This window comes from Ursus maritimus, unplaced genomic scaffold (genome assembly GCF_017311325.1).
Source record: "Ursus maritimus isolate PB19 unplaced genomic scaffold, ASM1731132v1 scaffold_6, whole genome shotgun sequence".
In the NCBI taxonomy this organism is placed as follows: Eukaryota; Metazoa; Chordata; class Mammalia; order Carnivora; family Ursidae; genus Ursus; species Ursus maritimus.
In genome coordinates this window covers 76,437,697-76,465,496 of record NW_024426774.1, presented here as the reverse complement: position 1 = coordinate 76,465,496, position 27,800 = coordinate 76,437,697, and the positions used below count along the sequence as shown (strand labels likewise).

At 38.5% G+C, this 27,800-nt stretch overlaps 1 protein-coding gene across 5 annotated transcripts in view; it reads left to right on the top strand.

Moving 5' to 3' along the window:
• Positions 1 to 27,800, top strand: part of AFF3 (AF4/FMR2 family member 3) — a 551,602-nt gene that overhangs the window by 357,145 nt on the left and 166,657 nt on the right. For all 5 annotated transcript variants that reach the window (XM_040623579.1, XM_040623576.1, XM_040623578.1 and 2 more), the window contains 2 exons: positions 13,712 to 13,748; positions 24,152 to 24,203. In XM_040623579.1, coding sequence (XP_040479513.1) covers positions 13,712 to 13,748; positions 24,152 to 24,203 — 89 coding nt within the window. The remainder of the gene's footprint in view (positions 1 to 13,711; positions 13,749 to 24,151; positions 24,204 to 27,800) is intronic.

Here is a 27,800-nt window from a genome sequence, read left to right as displayed (position 1 = left end):
CTAGAAGAAGAATTGGGTACTAGAAGCATGAGAAACCATATTTAGCCTTGACTGTGTTTCAACCGTACTTCTTTATACGTCTTTGCCAAGGTTTAACATTATCTGGTTTTAGATCATTGTGTCTGTAGTGTGGGTGAAAAATTGATATCTCATTGTTTTAATTTGCATTTCTCCAATTACTTCTTAGTTTGAACATTGAATATTTTTCCTTTACAAATTGCCCATTCATATCCATTAGCACTTTTTAAAAAAATGATTTGTAGGAACTCCTTATATCTTATTCACTTGTCTATTATATATGATGCAACTATTTTCTTGCAACCTTATTTATGTACCTTTTATACTACCAAAGTGTTTAATTTTTATGTCAGAGAAAAATGATTTTTTCTGCTCCAACATTCTAACAATGTTCTCTATTTTATTATCATTTTTTATAGTTTCATTTTTGGATTTTCAAGCAATTTTTTGTAGATGGTGTAACAAAGGATTCTAGCTTTATTCTTTTCAGTGGTTAGTAAATTACTGTAACATTATCAACTGATTAGCCCATGTTCCCCCCACTGGTTTGAAATACCACCTAAATCAACAATTGAATTTCTCATAAATACATGGATTTATTTCAGGACTATCCAGCCTCTTTTTTTCGGTATATTTATCTAATTCTTCCTCAGTAACTCATTTTTAAATCAGAGGTCAACAAGCTTTTTCTGTAAAGGATCAGATTGTAAATAATTTAGGCTTTGCAGACAATACCTAAGTGAATAAATGTGGCTGTGTTCAGATAAAATTTTATTTACTGAAACAGGTAGTAGCACAATATATAAAGAACTCTTACAACCCAACAATAGAAAGATAACTCATTTTGAGAATGGGCAAAGGATTTAAGTAGACATTTCTCCCAAGAAGGTCTATAAATGCCTGATACATATATGAAAAGACACGATCACCATTGTTAATCATTAGGGTTCCAAATCAGAAGCACAAGGAGATACTTCTTCACACCTACGTAAATAGCTAAAATCAAAGACAAACAATAACCAGTGTTGACAAGAGTATTGAGAATTTGGAGCCCTGCTCAGTTGTGGTAGGATCCAAAATGGTGTGGCTTCTTTGAAAAACACTTTAACAGTTCCTCCGAAGGTTAAACATCAGGTTATCGTATGAGCCAGCAATTCCACTCCTAGGTATATTCCCACAAGAACCGAAAAGGAATGTACCAGGTGTTATATATTTATTTACTGAACTCCTTTTGGTTCTGGGAGATTTTTTTTGGTGGACTAATATTTTCCAAGTGGGAGAAAACGGAATGCATAGCAGTAAAATATATAACATGTTAGATTATGAGATGTAGTGAAGAAAGATAAATCAGGAGAGGAAGTTACTGAATGCTGATGGTGAATGGTGATGGATGAATTTTAAATAGCTTTAGAAAGACCATCGTGAGGAGGTGACACTTGAGCTGAAGGAAGAGAAGGAGTAAGTCATGCAGGCAAGTGGAGGAAGAGAGTTGTGGCAGATGGCAGTGAAAGTGCCTGAATGCTGTAGGAACAACATGGACAGTGGGATCAGGGCAAAGCAAACCAGGCAAGGAACAGTAAGTGACACCATGAGATAAATGGAGTCACATTATGCTGGGATAGTAGGACCATTGAAAAGACTTGGGCTTTACTCTAAGTGAATTGAGCTGTTAAAGAGCTTTGCAAATAACAAATATGTTTCATTTTACCTTTCTTATTGTGTTGATGGGAAGCTGTACACGTTTGCCATATTCATGACATTGACGAGGATGATGCTTATCATTGAGTTTACATGTTATCAACAGGTATATGAATTGTGCATTGTATATCCAACTCAGGTTCCTTCCTTCTATTTCTAGCTTTCTGAACACTTTCATGGATTGATTTAGTTTTTCATTTTTAAAACTTAAGGTACAATTTGCAAATAGTTAGTATCCTGGAAGTTTTGAAAAACATATGCTCCCGAGACCACCACACTCCAGATATAGAAGCATTCCATCACCACCCAGAACTCTCCCTTGGTACCTTGTAGTCAATGCCTCCTGCACCCCCAATCCCTGGCAATTACTGATCTGTTTCCCAGAGTATACAGAAATACAAGTTTGAATTCAGTTGAAATTTATTCAGTATTTATTGAAGTATTCATAGTTTTGTTCTTAAATCTTATAATGTAGAAAATTACATTAGTAGATTCTCTTGATTTTTTAATCACCTGTATACTCCTATGATTAGTTTCCTTTGTGTTTTGTTCATTTGATATACTTTCGATTCAATATGCCAATATTTAATTGGGAATTTTACTCCTGTGTTCATAAGTCACCTTGGTCTAGGTATCTTTCTGGATATGCTTGTTCAGTTTTGATACCAGGAATATAATAGCCTCCTATAATGAATTCTTTAGCTTTCTACCTTTTTCTGTATTCTGGAACACTTTGTGTAACATGTCAATTTCCCCCTCCTTAAAGGCATGGAGAACTCAACCATAAAACATACAGTCCATAGTTTTCTTTTAAGAGTAGATCTTTAATTGTATTTTCATTTTCTGCTATTCCTGTTGGCTTTTTCAAATTTTCTACCTCCTCTTGGGTTAATTAATCTTTTTTTGTTCCTTCCTCCCCCCTTTAGGATTTTCAAACGTATACATAATACTCTGTTTTTCTAGTAATTGCCTTTAAAATTTTAATACATTTTTAACCTAAACTTATTTTTATCAATACCTACAATTAATTCATGTCTATATTCTACCCCCAACTATAAAACAATTAGTTTTACTTTGATCTCCCTCACCATCATCTCTCAGTTTGAGATTACAATATTTCAAACTGTTATTATTATAACCATTTTTTAGCATTACACCTTAAAATTATTTGTTAGTTTCTTATGGTCATTGTTTCTTGTGTCTCAAGTCTTCCTCTTTTTAAGATGTGCGTATTGTTTTTGCTAGAGTGTATTTTCAAACAGATTTTTAGTCCAGACTTGACCTAAAGTCCCTGATAGTTCTTTTCTGTGCTTACCTTTAATCCTTCCACGTCTCCTCTCTGTTTGTTCACTCTAATTATTGTTTCATCTAATTATTTCTTCTGATCATTGCCTTAAATACTCTTTATACCAAGCTTATGACTTCTAAATTTGTGTCTCTAGCCCCTTCTCCATCTCCCAAACTCCATGCTTGTATTTCTCCTTACTTACTCAACATCTCTACTTGGATACCTAACAAACATCTTAAGCTTGATAGATCAAACACTGAGCTTTTAATCCCCCCCACAAGCCTTTTATCCCAGTGTTTCTCAGTAAGTGATTTCTCCATTTTTGCAGCAGGTTCAGGCCAAAACCCTTGGAATCATCTGTATTTGTTTTCTAAGGCACCTGTAATAAAATACACAAAGTGGGCAGCTTAAAATAAAATAAATGTGTTCTCTCATAGTTCTGGAGGCTGGAAGTCTGAAATCAGGGTGTCACCAGGGCCATGCTCCCTCTGACGGCTCTAGGGAAGAGCCCTTCCTTGCCTCTTCCTAGCTTCTGATGACTGTCAACAGTCTGTCACATTCCTTGGCTGGTAGCTGCATCACTTTCATTCACATGGCTATCTTGCCTGCCTGTGTCTCTGTGTCTCTCTCTATAAGGAAAGCAGTCATTAGATTTAGGGCCCACCCTAATCTAGTGTGACCTCATCTTAACTTGATTTTACCTGCAAGAACCCTATATCCACATAAGGTGGCCATTATTTCTTCTAACAAAATTTCTGTCCCATTCTCTTTCTCTTTTCCTCTTGAGAGTCCTATAATGCAAATGTAGTCTCTTGTTCCTTATGGCCCTTAAGGTGTCTTCACTTATTTCATTCTTTTTTTCTTTTTCCTACTCTGATTTGTGAGTTCCACTGCCTTGTCTTTGAGCCTGATCCTTTCTTCTGCTTCATTTGTTCTGCTGTTGAACCCCTGTGGAGTAGTTTTCAGCTCAGCCATTGCATTCTTCACCTCTGTGACTTCTGTTTGATACTTTCTTATATTTTACATCTCTTTGTGGGAGGTCTCACTATGTTCCTCTATTCTCATCCATTCAGTAAGCATTTTTATGACCATTATTTTGAACTCTTTATCAGGTAAATTACTTACCTCTGTTTCATTACGGGTTTTTTTTCTGAAGTTTTGCTTTCATTTGGAACATATTCCTCTGTCTTTTCATTTTACCAGATTCTCTGTGTTGGTTTCTATATAGTAGATATAATAACCACCTCTCTCATTCTTGAAGGAGTGGCCTCGTGTAGGAGATGAACCTTTTTATTCAGCCCTTCCCCAGCTCTTGGTCATCTCTCAAACCTGTGTGCTTGTCCAGACAACTTACTATATTTTTAGCAGCTCCCAGTAGTTTAGGATGTGCCAAGACATGTCAGTGTCCCAAAGGGAAGGATCTCAGAACCTAGATTCAGGCTGACTGGAAACCAGACCTGCAGGCAACAGCTTTTAAAAGTATGCAAATATATATAGCCCTGAGGGGACACAGGCATAAGCACTGCTGACCGCCAGAGCCAGGCGATCTGGAAGTGTTCCCCAGACAGCAGTTGCAAAAATTTGGGCTCCAGAAGTGTGTATGAGCTCCTTTCTGGGTGATGCCAGCAAGCTAGAGCAAGCCAGAGGGAGAATGCAAAGATGGTGTCCACAGCATATGTTCCTTGAGAGCAGCTCCATAGGCCACTAAAGTATGTGCCAGTCCCGGGAGCCTGGGTGGCTCTGTCGGTTAAGTGTCTGCCTTTGGCTCAGGTCATGATCTCAGGGTCCTGGGATCAAGCCGCACATCGGGCTCCCTGCTCACAGGAAGCCTGCTTCTCCTTCTCCTCCCTGCTCATGCTGTCTCTCGCTATCACTATCTCTCTCTCTCCATCTCTCAAATAAATAAATAAAAATCTAAAAAAAAAAAAAAAAACAGTATGTGCCAGTCCCAAAGCCTGACTCTCAGTCTAAAGCTCTAAGACAAGCAAAGTGGCCTCCTTCCCAGACTGGGGGAAAGAGGGTGTGCCTCAGTCTACTGTCTGTGCAACGCCCTGGACATGGTAGCCTGCCAAGAACCATCCCTCTAATTGCCACAGTCTGGTGGGACCAAGGAATACAAGTTCTTCAGGCCACCAGAACTAGGTGATCAAGGGGCATCCCCAGGCATCTGCCAGAAACACCAGACACCAGATCCACGTAAAGCTCCCTTCCAGGAGACATGGTATTCTGGAGTACAGCCGGATTGAGTGCAAAGAGATAGCTGGAAAGGATTCCAGTCAGCTCCAGATGCATGTTTAATTAGTAGCCTACCCCTCAGGCCACAGCCATGATGATCAGCTACTAGGCCTCCTTCCCAGAAAGACTGGGCTCCTGGGCCTATTGCTTCTTGCTATGACCTGAGGATAGTAACAGTTTAAGAACTCTTCTCCATTGTTTACAGTCCTGTGGGACCCACAGGTGAAGCCCCACTGGTCACCTCAGCCAGGTGATATAGAGGTGTCCCCTGATAACAGTCCCCAGAGTCAGGGCATCAGATAGGGGTGTAAGCTCCTTTGCAGGTGACACCTATTATTACAGTCCCCTGTGACCAGGATCACAAGATCTCTGACCTCCAGAGCCAAGAGACAAAGAGGCATAATCTAGGCAGCAGCCACAAAAATCAGGGCATCAGACACATATCAGAGCTCCCTTCTAGGATATACTGGTGCTCTGGAACATGGCAAAGGGAGAGCAAGAAAATGGCACCCACCAGGCTGACCCTTGAAAGTGTTCCAGCAGGCTCCTAGTTGTGTGTGTTAAATTGGGTGCCTGCCCCTCAGGCCAAGATTTTAATAAAGTAGGTGTGCCTCCTGCAGAAGTCTGGGCATAATCTGAGCAGGGCCCTGGTGTGGCCGACTCGGAGCACATGGGCCCTTTAAGAGGCATTTCTCAGATGACTACTGTGCTGTGGGTCTTGGAGTTCGAGCCCCATAGGTTTTCAAAATTGGATGTTTTGACTTATCTCTCAAGTGCAGCCCTAAAAAGTTGGAGTGATCAATATGGAGTTGGAACCCTTTGCTCCTCAAGGAGAAGGTTGGCGTTCCCTCCCAGTTGTGGTTTTATGGGGAGATTGTGTCCCAGTTTCTCCTGCCTGCTTTGATGTAGTTTTCTTCTCATTTGCTCAATGTGTCATCATCAGTCAGCCGGGCTTTAGGTTTCTTTAAGAGGAAATGCGTAGCTGTGGACTCAGTGTGTCTGTGAGAGGAGGTGAGTTCAAGATCTTCCAATGTCACCGTCTTTAACCAGAACCTGCATGTCACTCTTGTATTAGAACTTCCAGTGGCAATACTGCCACTCAAAATACAGTGCAGAATCCTTATAATTTTTGTATATAATCTGGCCAAAATAATGACTTCACCCAAAATACACCCAAATACGTATTTTATTTATATAAAGGTATGGTGTAGGTATAATTTCTGATGTAATTGTCCCAAGGCACACTTGGTTGTGACTTTTCCAAAAGGGTTGTACAAATTTGTTTTCTTGAATGTATATAGTTTAAGTAATAACTTATCTCTATAGTAAAATAGAGACCTTATCTCATTAGTACAAAAAACATATTTTTCAAGGCAGAAATTAAGTTACAAGAATCTTATCTTCCATCCAAAAAGATACAATATCAAATATCAGATAAGGCACAGAGTTTCAAATTTAAATTAAAAACTGTATGTTATTTAGGATTTTTATAGGATTTGTGTAGAGTCAAGTCATCCCTAGATCTTTTGGCCTTGCCCAAAAAAGAAAGAATAAGTCACTTTACAAAGTGTAAGAACATTGCATGATTTTAATAATGCTTTTCTTTCAAAAAGCTTGGAAGTACTATTAATTGATCTTGTACAGAAGAAATAAGACTGGATTAGTCTGCTATTTCTGCTGTAGCAAATTACACAAACTGAGTGACTTAAGACATCACAAATATATTGTCTTACAACTCTGGAAGTCAGAAGTCTGAGCTCAAATCAAGGTGTTGGTGGGCTGAGTTCCTCCTGAAGGCTTTAGGGAAGAATTTGTTTTCTTGTTGCTTTCAGCTTCTACAAGCTGCCCTTGTTACTTCGTTCATGGCTTTCATCATCCTGACCTCGCACTTCCTTGTCACGTCTTCTTCTCTGACTCTCCTTCCTCCCCCTTCTCTGTTATAAGGGCCTTTGTGATTATATTGGGCCTACTTGGATAATCCGGGATAATCTCCCATCTCAAAATTACTGACTTAACCACATCTGCAAATCCCTTTTGCCATGAGCAGCAAGATGCTCACACGGTCCGGGAATTGGGATACAGACATCTTTGAGGGAGCCCTACTCTGCCCACTGCAAAGACTGTTGCTAATTTTCACACACAGCGCATCTCTTTTAACCTGTATCTCAGCTAATTAGTATTCTGACAATTGAGGGCTTGCAGTTCATTCATTAGATTATGAATGCTTGAGATTATCGCTATTGCTAGTGTACAGGAGTTAGAATTATTTATGGAATTTGAGGGGCAAAATCTTCAAAATGACTAATAAATGACCAAATTAAGTCCTCATTAAGATTGAAGGGGTAATTTGACCTCACAAGGAAAGTCCTTTTAAACTGGGCACTCTGAGTTACCAGTACCACTAAATTAATTAGCTAAATACTTCTGAGAATTTCCCCAATTTGTCTCAGTGTTAAAGGACGTAATATATAGTAAAGTTCATTAATAATGAACTTGGATTTTTTTTTCTGTTCTCTGAAATCTTAATTTGGAGCCACAATTCCCTAGACAAAAACTACCAGACATGTCCTCCTCATTCTTTAAATCTCAAAAGTAATTGAATTTGGGTAAGGAAAAAAAAAAAAGACTGTGTGCCATTATCAGGTATTTCAGCCAAGAAAAAAAAAAGTGAATTTGATTTGCCCTTCTCTCTTCATTTCTGTAGCAGTCTCATAAATTTTGAAATGCAAATAAAGAACTCAAAGTTGTACAACCTTTTGCATCCTTAGAAGGCATATGTGCAAACCTAACAACATTTCACAAACATTTCGTGTGGCAATGGATGCTGGCTCTGGTGGGAACAACCTGGTCTGGAACTATTCTTACTGGTCAGTGTTTAATGCATTATACAGAAGAATTCTAGCATCATTTTAGAAATGATAACCCTATTGCCTTTTCGTACACTAGGAGAAGAAAGGCAGCAAGTGTGAAGGAAAGTGCTTTAAAGTTGGAACGTTCATTTTCAGTCTCCCTCTTGGGCTTCCTAGCATGCTTTAAATTGCACCACAAAGTGTTTGGACTAATACTCCATGTTTTAGCATTACCTTGAAACAAACATCTAAATTAATTATAAATTACCTTATTTCAACTCTTCTGAGCTTTATAAAAAAGAATGAGGAGAAAGTGATGGATGGGGGTGAAGGGAGACCCCAAATCAGGTGGTTCCTTTTTCTGTAGTAACTAGCTTCATGAGTGGGTCTGAAAATAAGATGTATTTCCATTTCTTTCCTTTTATAATTCTAACAGTGGATTGATATAGACAAGCAAGGGGAGATCTGAGTGGAGCAGACCTCAGATGGTCCCAAAGAGCCATTTTTAAGTAATACCCTCACAGTGTAAGGATTGTCCTTGAGCGACATGGCTTAAGAACTACTGTATCTTACTGATCTGAGGTAGATTTTTTTTTTTACATCTGAAGTTCCCTAAAATCAGGATTTGTTTTATAGTTTATGGCATCTTACAATTAATTGGCAGTAGTTTTCTTTCATCGTAGTACAGGAGGGAAGGTAGCCTCAGACAGTTTTGATGGCAGATCACCCATGACGAAATACAGTCTTTATTATAGTGCTTCATTGAAGGGTTTTCTTGGATACCAGCATGCTTGGTTATTTCTGTCTTTAGCCAAATGTCTTTAGACAAATGAAGCCAAACTTTATTTCCCAGCTACACACCACATTTAAAGAAGGTTTAGGATTCCCATGTACCAAACAATAGGTGTTAGGAATTCAGGACTTAGAGGTGGAGAAGAATGAATTCCCATCTGTAGATATTCTTTTAAGTAACCAGAAATGGCTGTCCCCTTTGTGCACATGTCAGAATGACACACACTTGATGAATGACGCTGGCAAACCAGAAGCAGTCGATTAACCTTAGCAGTGTCCTGTTGAAGCAGGATGACAGGCAACTTTTTTTTAATACTTTACTGCTTTTCTGAATCTTCTTTAATGAATAGATATTACTGTTGTTTGTTTCTTCAAATCGTAAATACTCTGTAACAAGATAGAGCCACCCTTGGGTCAAGACAGTAATAATAGTATCATTCTTTTTATGATATTTATCAAGTTGTATACTTTAAATATGTGCAATTTATATCATGTAATTTGTACCTTAATAAAGCTGGGTTTGTCTTCTTTTTTTTTTAAGAGTCAGAGTTGAAAAGGTAATTTCTGTAGTGGCAGTGTGACACAGTGCAGTGAAAACATAAAGCAGATGAGTCCTTCCGAGATTCAGGAAGGTTTCAAAGAGCAGGTAACCCTTGAGCTTTTTTGTTCTGTGCCTTGAAAAAAGAATGAAGTTTCTCAAGCAGAAAACAGAAAATGGCAGGACACACATCCCAAGGACAAGGAAAGGATGCAAAGGCTTGAAGTACTCTTGCAGAGTGGCTGTGACATCCCTTTCAGCCCTGCGATGTAATATTTTGTATACACATCATCTCCACTGCTAACTCACCAGACCCCCAGGCCCTGTAGGCAGGGATTTTGTACACTCACTCTGTAACCCTTAAGGTGCCTGACAGAACCTTGCAGCCCTTGTAGAGTGCTCCCAGAGGGGGCTACAATAAGAATGTGCAGATGGGGCTAGCAACTCCCCAAGCATCTACTTACGGAAAGCAAGGGCCTTTGAGAGAAAGTAGAGAAGAGAGAGAGAAGGCCTTTGAGACAGAAGCTATAGGTGTGTGGGCGCCTGAGTGTCTGGGAGGGATGGCAGGAAATACAAAATGGGAAGGACTTAAGTGCCTGGGCCTTGGGGGGGGAGGGGCTTTGTTTCCCTCTGCCCTGAACCCAGCCCGGCCCTGGCTCAGTGAAGAGTAAAGGGTCTGTACACTCTGTGGCAGCCCCAGGGTTTGGCAGCTGCCTGGGCAGAGCAGGACTCCTTCAAGAAGCAGCAGCCACCAGCCCTGTTGTTGGCCAGCAGAGACTTAGAATGAAGACAGTGTCCTGTGGACATAATCTTGGTAGGGGCCTCATAAGGTAACTCACACCTTCTACTAGCCCACTGGCTATGTGCTGGCCCAATGTCAATGAGAATGATAATGGGGTATCATTCATACCCGCAGAGTGGCATGGTCTAGAAACATTGGGGTTAGAGTCAGTATTTTCAAGCTAGTATTTGTTGGTTCAGTGCACCACCCAGAAGACATCGGTTACAAACATGGCATTACATATTAAGACAAAGTCTTTATTTTATTTTGCCTCTCCAGAAGTCTCCTTCTCTCTAGAAGGGCAAACTTTTATGGTGATTTTTTTTTTTTAACCAATTACTTTAACTGTTTTCTGCCTCTCTTCACTGCCCACACAAGATAGAAATAATCATCATCATTAGTTGCGCAAATATTTTAGGTAAAATTCGAAGTCTGTGATCTCTGAAACACATGATCTTGCAGTATGTGATTATAATTCAGGTTATCTGTGAGCTTACTTTTGGTTCTCTGCTCAAGAGTCTATGGTCTGTAGTCATCGTCTGAGCTTTAGGGTGCCTAATGTGCATCAAGAAATAAAATGAGCTCTTTCCCAAGAGTGTGAGCAAACAGTCTCACAAAAATTCCTACTTTTTCCTCTTACGAATGAACTTGATGCAGGTTGCCTACGTGGCTCAGTCGGTTAAGTGTCCAACTCTTGATTCCAGCTCAGGTCTTGATCTCAGGGTCATGAGTTCAAGCCCTGCATTGGTCTCCACGCTGAGCATGGAGCCTACTTAAAAAAAAAAAAAAAAAGAGTGAACTTAGTGCTGGAAACTATCTCAGCTACCATTCTCGTCTATTTGATGGTGACAGAGTGTTTACCTCTCTAACACAAGACACCTGCAAGATGTCAAAATCTACAGACAGCTCAGAGGAGTCAACTACATGGGGCTCAAAGTTCTTTTCATGTATCAAAGCTAACACTAATATATGTTCAAATATAAACTCTAAATTAATTAGAAAAGGTAGAAAACATACCAATCCATTTGGAGGATTTATCCGTGGATGTCTTCTTAATAACAACTATTCAAAGTAGGCCCAAATTATTTATTTATGAGGATTATACTTTAGCCCATCATTTCAGGAACAATATTTCATCTTAATACACTGTTTCCAAAACCTGAATCTCAGGTTGAGAGTTGAGCTTGTTTTTTTTCTTCATATGAATAGCTCATCATTACTAGCATTAACATTAAAAACATCTGTGTATGACTCAGTCTGTTTAACAGAACGGGAATCCCTTCCCTTCCCTATTTTCCCACCCAGCCCCTACCCAGCAGTCTGGCTGATTTCATACTGTTCCAGTGGAATTCCTTTTGAAAACATCACATGGATTTGAATATGCAACAAGTCGTAAAGGACATCTCCTGTCCCCTGACAAACATATTCATGGAGCAAAACTCTAGTAAAGTACATTAAACCATATAATAGAAGTTCATTCCATTTCACTGGGCTTTTGTCCCATGCACTAAAATTATAAAGAAGTTTCACTGGATTTTATGTGCTGCCACTTATTCTTTTACATTCCTACCGTCTTGATTAAGTCATTCTTTCCTAATCCTCCCTTATATTTCATGCTAAATGGGAATTTTGCAAGTAAAAAGGATGTGAATTCCCAAAACAAAAGTTAGCATTTCACTTTAGTGCAAATAAACTCAGGTTCAATTGCTTTTTGCCGAAACAGTAACTAAACTCAAAATACTATGTAGTACTGACTTTCCACCATTGCAGGTCCCTGGAAATCTGTAATAATCTTTCCATCCACCAATGTGAGACTGACAACAGTTGTTCAGTGGATTGTCCCTGGTGGGATGGTTGCCAGCCTCATCTGTAGAAAGGTGATGAGAGTAAAAGTACATTCAAAGGGAAGTGGGTTAAATTAAAGGTCAGTAATATAATAATTCCTAAATATATGAACTAAAACCATAAACCTCATGGAGAAAACATAGAGAAAGTGTATGACTTTGGATTTGGCAGTAGATTCTCAGATATGACACCAAAAGCATGAGGCATAAAAGAAAAATTAAATAAATTGGACTTCATTAAAATTAAAATTTCAAAGGATATTATCAATAAAGTGAAAAGAAAGCTGACAGAATGGGAGGAAATATTTGCAAATCATATGTCTGATATCCAGTCTAGGATCCAGAATATGTGAAGAACTCTTTCAACTCAACAACAAAAAGGCCAAGAACCCACTTTAAAATAGGCCAAGTCCTTGTATAGATATTTCTCCAAAGAAGATGTACAAGAGCCCAACAAAAACCTGAAAACATGATCATCATCAGTAGTCATTAGGGAAATAAAAACCAAAACCACAGTGAGAAACCACATGCGCTGAGATGGCTATCATAGAATTTCTCAAAATTAAAAGAAAATAACAAGTGTTAGTGAGGATGTGGAGAAATTGGAACCTTCATACATGGCTGGTAAAAATCCAAAATGATTCAGCCACTGTGAGAAAACGGTTGGCAGTTCCTCAAAAAGTCTCGTATAGAATTACCATTCCACTCGTTTGTATATACCCAAAAAGATTGAAAACAGGGACTGAAACAAATACATACACATGTGTGTTCATAACAGCCCTATTCACAATAGCCAAAGGGTAGAAACAGCGGAAATACCCATTAATGGGTGAATGGCTAAACAAATTCATGTATATACACACAATGGAATAGTATTTGGCCGTAAAAAGGAATGATACATGCTATATGATATGGATAAACCTCCAAAACATCATGCTAAGTGAAAGTAGCCAGACACAAAAAGTCACATGTTTTATGATTCCACTCCCTGAAATATCCAGAATAGATAAATTCCTAGAGACAGGATGCAGATTGGTGATTGTCAGAGACTGAGGGAAGGGGGGAATCAGGAGACACTGCCTAAAGGGTAAGTTTTATTTTAGAATGATGGAAATATTTGCAACCAAATAGAAATAGTGGTTATACGACATTAGGAGTGTACTAAGTGCCATTGAGTTGTTCACTTTAAACATTTTTTCAAGGTTTATTTATTTTTATTTTAGAGAGGGAGAACACGCACAGGGGTGGTGAAGGGCTGAGGGAGAGGGAGAGAGAATCCCAAGCAGACTCCACGCTGAGCGTGGAGCCTGATGTGAGGCTCGATCTCATAATCCTGAGATCATGACCTGAGCCGAAAACAAGAGTTGGACACTTAACCAATTGAACCACCCAGGTGCCCCAAAATCGCTCACTTTAAAGTGGTCAATTTTATGTTATGTGAATTTCACTTCAATAAACAAGAAGTCTATAATACAAAAGCAAGGTGCTTGTGAACTACATTTCCAGAACTGCTTAGTAAGCACACTGATATAAATGTTTCTCTTTACAGTGGCTGGTAGAGATCATGATTAGTGAATAAGGTCTGAATGACCAATAAGATGTCTCATATTCAACTTAGATTTTGAAAGTCAAAATAAGAAAATTAACTAATATTTCTTGTTCTTTTAGGACTCTCAGCTTGTTTCCTCTGGACACAATAATCCAAGTAAGAAAGACGTCTCTCTACAGCTTCATATGTGGGGGTGGAAGATAGAGGGGTTGAGGAGGGGAAGATGTGTGCAATAGACTTTAGGTTAAGAAGAATTTCACTAAGAAACAAAATCAGGTGGCGAAAAAGAGGGCCATTTGTTCAAGTACTGCCCAAATGGGTAAGATTCTGGAGCGCTTCTCTAGCTTTATTCAAAGGGAAGGAGGACCAAAACATAAAATGGTGAATTTCAAAGCAATCCTGGGAGGAAGGAACATAATGCTTTATTACAGTCAGTCTCTGATATATGTGGAGGGGGAAAAATCTTTAAAGGCAGCTAGTGAGTTATCTAAATTGAAAGAAAATGAGTGGGCCAAAAGAACCAATCAGAAGACCTCAAGATAAATGACCTTAGAATACATGAAGAAATCATGCTTTCTTCCAGAGACAAGCTGCAGTGTCTAGGAAGCAATTTCCTTACTGAAACCAGTATCTAGTAAAACACGTGGGCTTCATTGTCAAAGAGAGGATGTTATCATCCCATGAAGTAGTGTTTTAATTCTCTTCTTTGTCACTAGTAATTGGTGTTAATATCTTCCTGAGCATTAAAAATGCATATGCTAACCATTCATGTCGTGAAAGCACACTCACCAAGACTGGGCATTGTTCGTCTCCTGACCAGCCACTCAGCTAGGAGCACCCCTTGCCAATTACAAAGCTACGTTTGAACATGAAAATCACTCTGAGCTAGTAAATGTGTCTTTGGAACTGAGGCTCACCCACTGAGCATCTGTGAGGCAGAAGGCTAGAGCAGAAAAGACATCCAGACAAATGTGTTAGAAAGCCCCAGACTTTTAATGCACAACTAGAGAAAGTCAGGATAGAGGGATGGTGGCATCATGATGCAGAGGCAATATCACTTAATTATCCCACCCTCTTTTGGGATTTGCTGTGAGCACAGGCACTGGTGAAGAGGTGAAAGGCCAAGGGACTGGAAATCTAAAGAAAATGATAAATTCAGTGGTAAGAAAAGGACTTAAAAGAAATGCCTGATTAAGTCCATGAGATGTGCAGTATCAGCATCATATGCCTTATGATTGTGCTACAGAACATACTAGAAAACTAGAGCATACCGAAGAGTTGCCATTACTTTCCTCACTATTTCTTTCAATTTGAATTTAAACAGTTCAGGGTAAAGGGAGAATATAATTGATGTACATTCATTGTACTTGCTTGAGCTTAGAGTTTTTGACATATAGAACAAAGGAAATAGCTCTTGAGTCTCTTCTGTGTTCCAGGGCCTTGACATGTAATTTCACTGAATCCTAACCATAGGCATATAAGGTAGGCATTACCATCCCTGTTTTACACATGATGAAAATGAGATTTTGAGCTTAATAAGTAACCCAAGGTCACATGGTAAAAAAAAAATGACTGCCAGGATGTGTATTCCAGAAACTCTACCCCAAAGACAACAAACTGTATCCCATTGCCTTGACCCCTAGAAGGTTGCTTCTGTCATTTCACTGTGAGTTTGAATTCTTGTCCAAGAACTATATACTGTGATTTGGGTATGCATCTAGGGTATTTTTATGGCATGTCGTAAACCCACATGCTTATACTGCAATGTGATGATGTAAAGCAGACCCCGTCTTCTACGGAACGTAAGGTGGCACCTGCCTTGTGTGACCCACTCTGTCATCTCATTGTCTGTGGACATTTGTGATTGGCTTCCTCTTTTCTAGGGATAGGGAGGTTTTTTTCAAATAAATTTCCCCCTCAAAGCCAAGCACATCTATAAAAAGGTAATATTGCTATTTAAAAATCTGAGCTTTTTCTGTAGATTAAAGCACATTTGAAACTTTAGGAGAGCTAATGCCACCAGCATTTCCAGTGCTGTTTCTTGTATTTGGTTTGGAATCTTTCCAGTCTGGAATGTATTTGGAATTCTGACTCCAGCAAATATGTAGAAAATAGAAAAAGCTGAACTTAACAGACACCAAACACAAAATGTATATGTGTGGATTGACAGACTGTCACTTTTGGTCAGTGCTTTTTTTCTTTTTGAAATTAGAAAAAGTATGTTATGTATGTAACTAAGGGAAAAAAGTGTGTGAATTAAACATAAATTCTTTTCAATCTAAATCTTTAAAAGGTAGACGCGTTAGTCAATTTGTTGAATCAATGATTAATATAATATTATAATATAGAAGTTTATTAAGTTTAAGACACTAAATATTAAAATAGATGATGTGTGTCAATGTTTTTCAAAAGTTGTGAGCACGTCCTGTTCAAGAGGAAGAGTAAGCATAAGCAATTCTTCCCCTTTCTTCAGGATCCCCATTTAAATAACCAAAAGCAAAAGTAATAGAAATAAATCCATAATAGCACTGAGAACAAAAAGGGATACCATCAACAAACCAGAAATTCAGTTGAGTTTTTGGAAAACAGAAACAGAAAGGATCATACTATTTGATAATCCTGGCAGAGAAGATCATGACCCAGAAAAAGATAAAAAGCAAAATAGTGAAACAAACAGGAGCAAGTTCTAGTAGTGATGGGAACTATCTTAGGGAGCTCCCAAGAAAGACTCCATATTTCCATTCAACCCCAAGAAACAATAGATAAGCATGGATTGTGGGCAGTGACAGGAACACCTGGACCATTCTTCCCCGATTACCTCCATGCCCATCCTAACTGGTTCTCATAGAGAGCATTCAGTCTGGCTTTTCTTCCCCCCCCCCACCCCCCAAAAAAGACCCCCCCCAAAAAAGTAATATTTATTAAGAAAATGAACAGCTGACTGGAAGTCCTAGTTGGGGGCTGATAACTAAGAGAAGCAGAGCAGATTCTGAGATGATGATGATACCAGACCTTAAAAATAGACGTATATGAATGGTAGAAGAAGAGTCCTGTTTTCTCAAGAAGGAAATAAAAACACTACACACTCAGGGTAAAATACTTCCTGCTTTTGTTGGGGTGTAGGAGGGTCAAGGCTCCCAGCTTACCTTGAGGCCTCTCTTCTCCTGAACCCTAAATGAAGCCTTCCAGTCACAGTACCCTGTGCACTTACAGAGAGCTCTAAATCAGCCCTTCCCTACAAGGTAGAAGTATGTTAGGAAAAGAGATAAATATACTAATACAGGAAATTCACACCAATTACCTTCATTAATCAACCCATTATCATTCAAAAATGTGAATACATAACAGAGCACCAAAGAGAAGGAATGGGCCTGAGGGTATCAATCTATTAATTCAAAGAACAGAAGAAAAAATTTCAAGTGTCATCAAAATCTTCAGAAAATTTTGAAATTATTTGTATTAAATATAAAGAGAACAGATTGGCATGAAAAAGAAGTAGTTGCAGAATAAATGAGCACTTGAGAATTTAAAATATGGTCAATAAAATTTAAAAATTTAGTAGAAGTGATGAGTAATAGCTGAAATCTAGAATCTAGAATATAAGGTTGAAAACATTTTTTTTCTGGGTATAAAGCAAAAGACAGATGGAAAATATGACAGGAAGGTAGAATACTTGGAAAATCAATCAGGATGAAAAGGTCAAAATCCAGCTAATAGGAATACCAGAAAAAGAAAAAAAAATGGAAAATAATAAAGAATAATAAAAACAGAATTCTAAGGGAAATGAGCTATCAAAACCACTCATATACTAAACTTAAAAAATAGGGGTTCCTGGATGTCTCAGTCAGTGGAGCATACAGCTCTTAATCTTAGGGTCATGAGTTAGAGCCCCACATTGGGTATGAGATTGCTTAAGTAAATACACTTAAAGAGAAAACCACTCATCTATAAGAAAACAAGAGACCATAAACAAGAGGAATGAAAAACAGATAGCAGAGACTTAGACCTGCAAGGACTTTTGAGATTGGAATTACCAAGCCCATCGCTTCTGGGCCTTTTGGCTAAGATCAAGTGGAATTACCAAGCCCAAAATATATATATAACATGAGTGCTTACTTTAATTTCCAGAAATGAAAGAAAGGGTTGAAAATGTGGTAAAGAACAAGATTTGAAGAAGTACTAATCAGAACCTCTAGAAATGAAAAAATAATTAGAAGAAATAAGATTTCCTTGGTCAGGTTTAACAGCAGATTGGTCATCACTGAAGAAAAAATTTATAAATTGGGAAATTGGACTGAAGCGATTATCTAGAGTACAGTCTAGAGAAATGGCAGATACAAAATGGAAGTTAAGAAACATGGGGGATAAAGTGAGAAGGTCTAACATATGCTTAACTAGAGTTCCAGGAGCTAAAGGAACAGAGGAAATATTAAAGGAGAAAGTGGCTGAGAATTTTCTGGAATTGAAAGACAGTACCCCACAGACTGAAGGAACTCAATGAATACTAAGCAAGATAAATAAAAAAGAGGTCCACACTAGACACATTATAGTTAAACTGCAAATCACAGAGATAAAGAAAAAATTCTTTAAAATAACCTTTAATACCGTCAGAGAAGCAACAATTAGACTTCCAGTTGACTTTCAACAGTGGAAATGGGACAGTGGGATCCAGCAGACAGCGAATTTATAACTTCACTTTTGTATGTGTGGAAATTAACAAGCTGATTCTCAAATTTACTTGATAGAACAAAGGACTAAGGGTAGCTCAGACACTCCCAAAGGAGAACAAGTTTGGAGCCTTGCCTTACCAGTATTAAAAATAAATATATATTTTTAGTTAAGTAATGAAGATAGTAATAGACAAATTGAGCAATGAAATAGTATAGAAGACCCAGGAACAGACCCACAGATGTATGAAAACTAGATTTATTACAGAGCTGATAATGTAGACCAGTGGAGACAGACTGGGCTTTTTAATAAATAGTACCAGAATAATTGGTTATTGATAGGGAGAAAAATGAAATTAACTCCTGCCCTACAGCATATACAAAACCTATTCCTTGTATTTTTATTTTTTAAGATTTATTTATTTTTAGAGAGAGAGAGAGTGGAAGAGGTAGAGGGAGAGAGAGAATCTCAAGCAGACTCCCCACTGAACATGGCGCCTGACATAGGACTCGATCTCACGACCCTGAGATCATGACCTGAGTCAAAATCAAGAGTCAGGGGGCGCCTGGGTGGCACAGCGGTTAAGCATCTGCCTTCGGCTCAGGGCGTGATCCCAGCATTGTGGGATCGAGCCCCACATCAGGCTCTTCTGCTAGGAGCCTGCTTCTTCCTCTCCCACTCCCCCTGCTTGTGTTCCCTCTCTCGCTGGCTGTCTCTATCTCTGTCAAATAAATAAATAAAATCTTTAAAAAAAAAAAAATCAAGAGTCAGACAATTAACCGACTGAGCCACCCAGGTGCCCCTATTCCTTGTATTTTTAAAAGACCTGAATGTTAATAGAAAAATTATACACTGTCAAAAGGTAATATAGAACACTTTTCTGATGTATTTCTTAAACAAAATAACAAAGGGAAATGTTGATCAATTCATGTACATTAATATTGAGAACTTATAATCATCCAAAGATTCCAGAAAAAGAGTAAAAAGACTCAAACTGGGAACAGTTATTCCCTGGGGTGTGTGTGCATATATATTTATATATATGCCTAAAGACTTGTATCAAGACGATAAAATGCTTCTGTGAATTAAAAAAAAAGAAATAATACTCCAAAAATGTTTTTTTTAATTAAGAATTAATTAAAATTCTGTGACACAGGGAGTGTCACAAAGAGCAAGCATAAAATCTCTACCTTACTGGCACGCAGAAATGCAAACACCACAAGGAAATTGCATTTTACATTATAAAGCTGGAAAAAACTTCTAAAGTTTAACCATAAGTTAATTGGGAAACCAGTTTAGGATTCCCTAGTAAAGTCGAGACTATGTAAGTCCCATGTCCCAGAACTCCTAACACGTGTACAAGGAAGGAAGCTCACGAATGTTTGTAATACATCATTCATAATGAAAAAATAAATGTCCATCAAGAGTCAAATGAATAAGAAAATCATGGTGGAGTTTTATAAGGAGATGCCGCACAACCATGAGAATGAGTGAACTAGTGCTACGAGGCATCGTGATGGCTGGATGTAAAAACCGTAACATCGAGTGACAAAAGTAGGTCCCAGAAGAATGCATACAGTGTGCTTCCAATTATATAAAATTTAAAACCAGGAAAAACTAGAGAATATTTTATCTAATAATTATAAAAAATAAATGGGTGGTAAATACCATCAAGAGAAGAAAGGGAATGATTCACACAAAATTCCATTTCGAGGTAGCTGGTAGGGAGGGCAGAAAGAGGATGTAAGCCTGGGAGGTTTCTGGGTTATTTCTTGGCAAAAACCCATTTCCTGGCCTGGAAGGTGTTTTCACAGTTAACTCATTTCAACTTTTTAAAACTGTATATATACACTTTCATAGACATATATATTTTATGTACCCTAAATTCACGCTCTGTTTAACATTTTTTTAAAGACTTTATTTATTTGAGAGAGCTCGAGAGAGCGCACGAGCAGGGAAGAGGGGCAGAGAAAGAGGGAGAAGCATCCTCCCAGCTGAGCAGGGAGCCCGACAGGACCCTGGGATCATGACCGGAGCTAGAGGCAGACATTTAACCAACTGAGCCACCAGGTGCCTCTCTGTTCAGCATTTTTTTAGGAAAAGGATAGCCTTTCATTGGGACAGATTAACATGTGGCATGATGAAGTATAAGAATGGAAATACATTTGACCTAAATGCCAGGAACACTTGCCTTCATTCAGAGTTAGTGACGTTCCCTTCTGTATATGTCCAGTCTTACTCCTTTGTTCTTTAGTGACTAATATCTAATCATTATAATATTGTAAATCTGATTATTGGTTTGTAATTTTTCTAATGGGCCTATAGGCAATTCCAAAAATTAAATTATTAATTAAATTAATATTAATGAGGGTGACTCATTAATAATTACTGAACAGAATATAAATATTTTAAATCTTGGCTATGCAGAAGGAAAGGTATAGCTGTGCAGAGTTGTGTGCAGTGGAGGGAGAGAAGAATAAATGAATGAATTTCCTCATTTCACATAGTATAAAGGAAAAGATTGTGTCAGCAGTTGATTAATCAAGAAATAGGTTAAACTTAAAGTTCTAAAGACCCACTGGAGGCACTAAATAATAATAGAACTAGTGAGAATTGTAAGGAGGGGTGGTAATACTTTAAGTACCTTATCTCTCACCTTTCGTATCAGAAATCAATAACACTGTCTAAAGTTGATGTATCTAGAAACAAGCATATCACTTAGCATAGTGGTTGAAGGGCTAACAGAACTAAAAACAAAAGCAAGCCAAGTCATTACCATGAACATGGGTTACTTTTGTTATAAAGAAAAGTCATAGTATACAGCAGAACTTTCCCCTGCAGCAGAAGAGATCCTAATACAGGGGTATTTCGATCCCTTTTCAATAGTCTTTAGTCCACCTCGTAACCCTGTTGATGGAGAGTGCATACTCCAGCAGGGCAGTCACATTACGTGTTTAAAGGGCATGAATTAGGTGTTATTTATCTTTATGCTTACCAGAGTGCCCAGCGTATAAGTCCTCAGTGCATTGATTAGATTAAAAATGTAGCTACTGTAACTTTTTTAAGTGGCCTACTGGGGCCATCAAGCTGTTTCCTACCTCAAATTGTACGTTCATCCCAGTGGTGAGTGCCCCTTTCTCCTCTTCTCCCACTGAAGCAGGGGTTCTGTATTCCTGACAGGTCATGAGACAGAAGACATATACTGAGCACGTGGTATATGTTAGATACTGTGGAAGGCTCAAGGAGACAAATATGGAGCGTCCAACTGAAAGCACGCGTGTGGCATACACATAGACGTACCTAGGCATTTACGTGTGTGTACAGATACATAGATCCTACGGCTCATTTTTGTTGCCCTCTTCCTCTCTGTAACTATATTGCCACATGCAAAATGACCACACTGCTCCTGCCATTCTTCCGTGTCCAGTCTCTTAATGATCAATGCAGGTTTCCTCCGAAGAGACAAGTGTGGTATCTATCATGAAAACAGCTGAAATAACCAGGGTGACCCGACACAGTCTTCTGTGTTGGCTGCAGGGAAACATCTCCTGAGCACCCAACTGAGAATTTTTTTGTTGGGAGTCTTCTAGTATACATTTATTATTTTCCCTCGGGTCCTGGTAGAGAGACTATGATTCTTAATGGCTGATGCGCTTGAACATTTCAAGTGAGCTTCGGAAATTGCATCACCTAAAATTTCAAGATGTTGGGGAGAATTTTGCATTTTATTCCTTATGAACGACAGACACAGCTTTAATCCCTGTCTCCATTCTGAGCTTACTTTTCCCCAGAAAGGTTAATTCATTATCAACACTGAAGCTGCTGAGAACGCTCACTCTCCGGCCATCCGTAAATGCCCCGTTTGGCCCCATCATGTCCTTCCTCTTGTGTTTTCCCCGTTGCCACAACATAAGTGCTGCTAAGAGCAGAGGTGAGCAGAGGCAGCTCTGTCCCTGCGCTGATCCAGCCCACAATGCCTGCAGCCCCAGACCGCATGTGCAGTAAGGCCTGTGCCCTCTCATCCCGCAGGTTACTTGGCAGCATTGTTGGTCAAGGTAAAACATACTTATTCAGACATCCAAGTAATTGTCTCTGCGTATGTTATTGATTTCCTGTGTCTCCGACAGAAGTTGTTTAGAACTGTTTACCATTGCCTGCTGCTACAGAACCGGCTGTTTTACATTCTTGATTATGATTGTATGTGGGGTTATTACTGGCGGCTATAGACTTGGGAAAGTAACCAGTTGTTCCAAAGTCAAGGGAAAAAAAGATATACCAATATGGTTGAGAAATTGAACCTCCACTTAGGTTTGTCTTACATAATGCAGGTGTTACAGCTCTTATTTGGGGATTCTGGCAGGAGTCGTGGTTACTTAGCGGAAAAATGATTCTGGAAAGTACTAAATTAGGTTATTTTCCAGCACTCGAGCCAGCTGATGAGGCCTTACATAGCTCCTACATAAGTGCACCACGGACTGGCCTGGAAGACAAAAATATAGTATAAAAGGATGAGCTTTAAGGCAAGTTTGTTAATTTGCTGCCTCTACTTCTGTTTCAGTATGGTTTCCTCTGTACGGGGCTTCATCTCATCAGTGTTTGTGATCGAGGCACTTAAGTCAGTTTTGTGGCTTTTTAACAAAGTGACTATCCCTCGTGGTTTCTCTGGCACTGTGTAGACATATTGACACCGAGTTATATCTGAGATAGATGTGTGAACTACATATGCAGCCGCGCCTTCTTTTCCTCACAACTGTTTAATTTCCTATACGAAAAGAGGAGACATTGTAAGGTCTACTGTGAAGTTCAGTTTGAATGATATCTTTGGGTCGTGTTCATATGTAATTTAGGGGCTCATTCCTGAGACTAGGCAACCACAAGATAATGTCAGCTGCTGACAGGGGGCTCATACGGGGCTATAGGCCTGAGGTTCTACGAGAGGTTCAGGCCTGACTTAAAAGAACAAAGCAAGGAAGTTGCCACCATCAGGCCCAGTTGCTACAACCCACAACCTTCTCTAGGGTTTACTCAGCTCTTAGCACTACCCAACCATTATAACCATAGCTGACCCCCACTGCAGTCTTGACCCTTCTCCTTCCATCCCTTAGCCTCAAAGAAATAAAAAGAAGCACCATACAAAATGAGGATGCATGGTTCGAACGCTCAATGGTCAAACCCTAAGAATTACCTTATGTGTGTGGTTAGAAGAATTTGCCCTTTAGAAACTATAAAACGGGAACTGTCCCAGGCTCCCTTAATTAAAACCTAGTAAGTCTTCCATGACCACAGACCGCAGAAACATTTCTGTAGCTAGACTTTCAGATGGTCTGGAAGGATTTCTGGTTTACATCCTATTCTGCATTAAAGCAGGGTCCCCAAAAGGTGCTGCCAGGACTCTCAGTAGGTATAAATTTGGGGGATCTTGTAAGCTGTGGTGCAGCCTTAGTGTTCTGTGAAATTGTCTCCTCCAAGTTCTTATGCAGCCTGCCCTGGTTTGGCTTGTGTTAGCAGAAGGATCAAAGTTCAAAATGCCTTGCCCGTGGAATACTAATGCAGTTTATTTCCTTAAATTTTCTGCAAAATGAAGTGGCAGGAAACAGGTTCCATCTGTAAGATATTCATCTTTTGGCAAGGTCTCCACTCTGAACCTCTGGTTGTTTGCAAACAGCTCCTTAGTACCTACTCACAGATCCGTGCCTGGGCAATTGTAATACAGAGAAGAAATTACTTGCAAATCCGGTTCTCAGACAATAAAAAGATGTTTTAAAAGCCTCCTGCTGCACATTTTGAAAGATTTTTAATAGGAGCATGGAAATATATTTAATCTCTCTTAAATCTTAGAGACCGTAACACTCACATGTTGGTATTTTTTTTTTTCCTGCTTCCTTTTTAAGAGAAAGGTGATGCTGAGCCAGAGAGTCCAGACAATGGCACATCGAATACATCGTAAGTGTCTTTCCTGTTTCTATCCAGATAATACGCCTGTAATATGAAACAGTGCAAGTATCTTGTAAGAGTAATCATAATAATGGAAGGAAGCCTGTGGTTCTCTTTCTCATGATGATGTCTTTTTAAATGCTTTTGGGTGCAGATGCAATTTGAGGTCTTTCTTATGCTCTATCACAGTAAGAGTAATCTTAAAAATGCAAATACTCCTCCTTATAAAATAGAAATGAAATAAGATTTCAGGGTGTGTATTGTCAGGGAGAAAGGAGGCAAACCCTTTAGAATTTTGTTGGAGCCTTTCAGCACTGTCATAAATAATTACAGGACTTTTCCCACATACTGGGAGATATTCTGTCCTGCATACCTGTGTGGTACCAATGTCATTTTAAAAGCCTGCCATCTACAACCTCACCTCGGAATTATGTGAAAAATACGATTATAATTATCTCTGGAATCCCAATAATTTGTTATTTTTTTGAATTAACAAATGCGGTTTTTAAAACATAAGAAAAAGCACTTACAAATGTGTTCCTCCCTCCACATTTTGTCTTTTTCCTCTCAGTACTCAAAGAATCCAAATGGGTTTTTAATGATTAATTTGCTACCAAATTTTTCCACCAAAGTTTAAATTAAAGAATTCACAGGTTAACAAATTACTCTAGCTTCACAGGAATCAGTATCAGGTTGGTTCCTTAAGAATCTTTATTTTTATCATTTTGAAGGGTGAGATATGTTTTCTTATTATAAGACAGCTTTGTGAATTTGTCCATGTGTAGGCCAATGCTCATATTACTCAGCATCTAAAATGCTATTCATTAGAAATCACACTTTGTGATATGATATTATTGAATGTGTTTTTTTGTCCAAGATCTGTTTCTCAGTCTAGAAAGATGCTTTGGCTTCCATAGCAGAGCTATGTATTTCATAAAGGATATAATTATATGCTTGTCTTTCTTAAAATATTGCCCTAAAAGTTCTAAATAGTCCTACTGTCATGATTTTTGATGATATAATGAATGTGACTAGTCTTAAGTGGTAAAATAGCACTAATTTTTAAATTTTTGTGCTGCAAAATATAATGGGGAAAGTGTTTTAATGCCATCTGGAGGCATTCTAGAGAACTGAAAAGGGTAGATTCACTTAAAAATTTGGTTCTTTTGAGTAACACTTGAAACTGGATAAGAATCAATGCAACTAGAAAGTAAGCTATTTGGGAATAAATTATATTTTTATAAATAATTTTATAAAAGTGTTAATTATTGTAGAAACAACAATTTTTCAAATTCTCATTAACAAAATCATCTTAAAAACAGAACATATAAAATATGTTGAAAAACTGCTAACATTCCACATTTAATTTTACAAATTTTAAAATCGCATTCAATACACACCCCAATTTTGTTAATGCAGTTTGATGTGTCATTAGTTCTTCTTCTCATAAGCATTTCTAAAAAGCCTATTCTCTAAAAGAATTGGTTTCCATATGTTAGTCTCTTATAAAAATAAATATACTGCTTGAGGAATTACTTTAAAACCCTCTGGAGATGTCAGAATGTTAAAAGCGTGAGACATCACCCCACATTCATCATCTGCTTCACATTCTGCCTCTTGAACTAGAAATAGATAAAGTCTTAGGTTGAAAGGATTTCTCTTTTAAAAGTGGAGAATTCTGGGGACACTTGGGTGGCACAGTCAATTAATCATCCGACTCCTGGTTTGGGCTCAGGTCCTGATCTTGGGGTCAACACAGAGTCTGCTTGGGACTTTCTCTTTCTCTCCCTCTGCCCCTCTCCCCCTTGCTCTCTCTCTGTCTCTCTCTCTCTCTCAAATAAATAGATAAATCTGTTTTAAAAAGGAGAGAATTCTGAACTTGAGCCCTCTAACAGTAGTTCTCCTGTAATTAGGCAAGAGGAGGATCATATTATGAACAAAGAGCAAGGACTCAGGATGACTGAGATTTGTGTAGCATTTTGCATGCTCTTCACAGTATCTTATTTGAGCTTTATTTAGGTAGACAGGTAGGGCAGGGACAATATCCTTATTTTATATACAAGGAATCTAAGGATCAGAAAAGTCATTCAACTTGAGTGAAAAAATTAGGACACAAATCAGATATTTTGCTTTTCTGCCCATTTACCAAACTGAGGGGCGAGGGGATCTTCGGAGACAAAGCAAAGACTTGAGTCAGAATCAAATAGAAAAACTGATCAGATTATATGTTAAGAGGTAAGTATATTAGTGTGCTAGGGCTTCCATAACAAAGTACCACAGACTGGGTGCCTTAAACAACAGAAATTTATTGTCTCATAGTTCTGCAGGCTAGAAGTCTAAGATCAGTCATTAGGGTTGGTTTCTTCTGTGAAGGAAGGCTCTGTTGTTCCAGGCCTTGTTCTCTGTTTTACGGATGGCCATATTCTCCCTGTGTTTCTTCACATAATCTTCCTTCTGTGCATGTCTGTGTCCAAATTTGCCCTTTTTATAAAAATGCCAGTTATATTGGATTAGGGCCTACCCTAATGGCTTCATTTTTACCTTATTACCCCTATAAAGACCCTGTGTCCATATAAGGTTACATTCTGAGGTCCTGGAGGCCAGAACGTCAAGGTATGAATTTTGAGGGGAAATGATTCAACTCATAATATTAAGGTTCAGAGCAAGCAGAATGATTTGGAAGCCAAGTTGGGAGAACAGAGAGTGTATAGATGCCAGAAGATGAAATAAGGTGAAAGAACCTAAGTGAAACAGACCAAAAATGATGAGCTCCATGGGAACTGAAGGAGTGAAGAAGCAGAGCGAAGAAAAGTGTAGATAACATCCACACAAAACATGAGGAAAGATGCCTCTTTTGCATTCATGGCTTAGTGGGACAAACTCAGCCTCAGTAATGCTTATACATCCGTCTGTCTCTATAATTCAGTGACCCTGTAAGTCATTTAAAGCCATTATATGGATTTAAATTATAGTATATAATAGGGAATCTCCAGACAGGGAACTCATTCCCTGAAGAAGCATCTTTCCTCCCTGGCCTCTTCTAAAAGCAAGACATTAACATTATGTAAAATGGCCAAGACATGGAAATGAACTCAGTGATCAGGAATGAATGAATTGACAAAGAAAATGTGATACATGCACACATGAAGACACACACACACAAACACACACACACACACTGGAATATTATTCGACCATAAAAAAGAGGGAAATCCTTCCATTTTCAACAACAGGGATGGACCTCGAGGGCATTATGCTAAATGAAATAAGTCAGAGAAAGACAAATGCCATATGATCTCACATATATGTGAAATCTTAAAAAAACAAAAAGAACAAAGAGAAAAAACAAAAAAAAAAACAGATCAGTGGTTTCCAGAGGCAGGGGTGTGGGGTGTAGGGTGTGGGTGAGGGATGGGCAAAATGGGGGAAGGTGGTCAAAAGGTACAAACTTCCAGTTGTGAAATAAATAAGTCCTGGGAAGTAATGAACAGCATGGTGACTATAGTTGATAGTACTCTATTGTATATTTGAGAGGTGCTAAGAGAATAGATCTTAAAAGACCTCAAAACAAGAAAAAAAATTATGCTGGTTAGAATGTCAAAAATT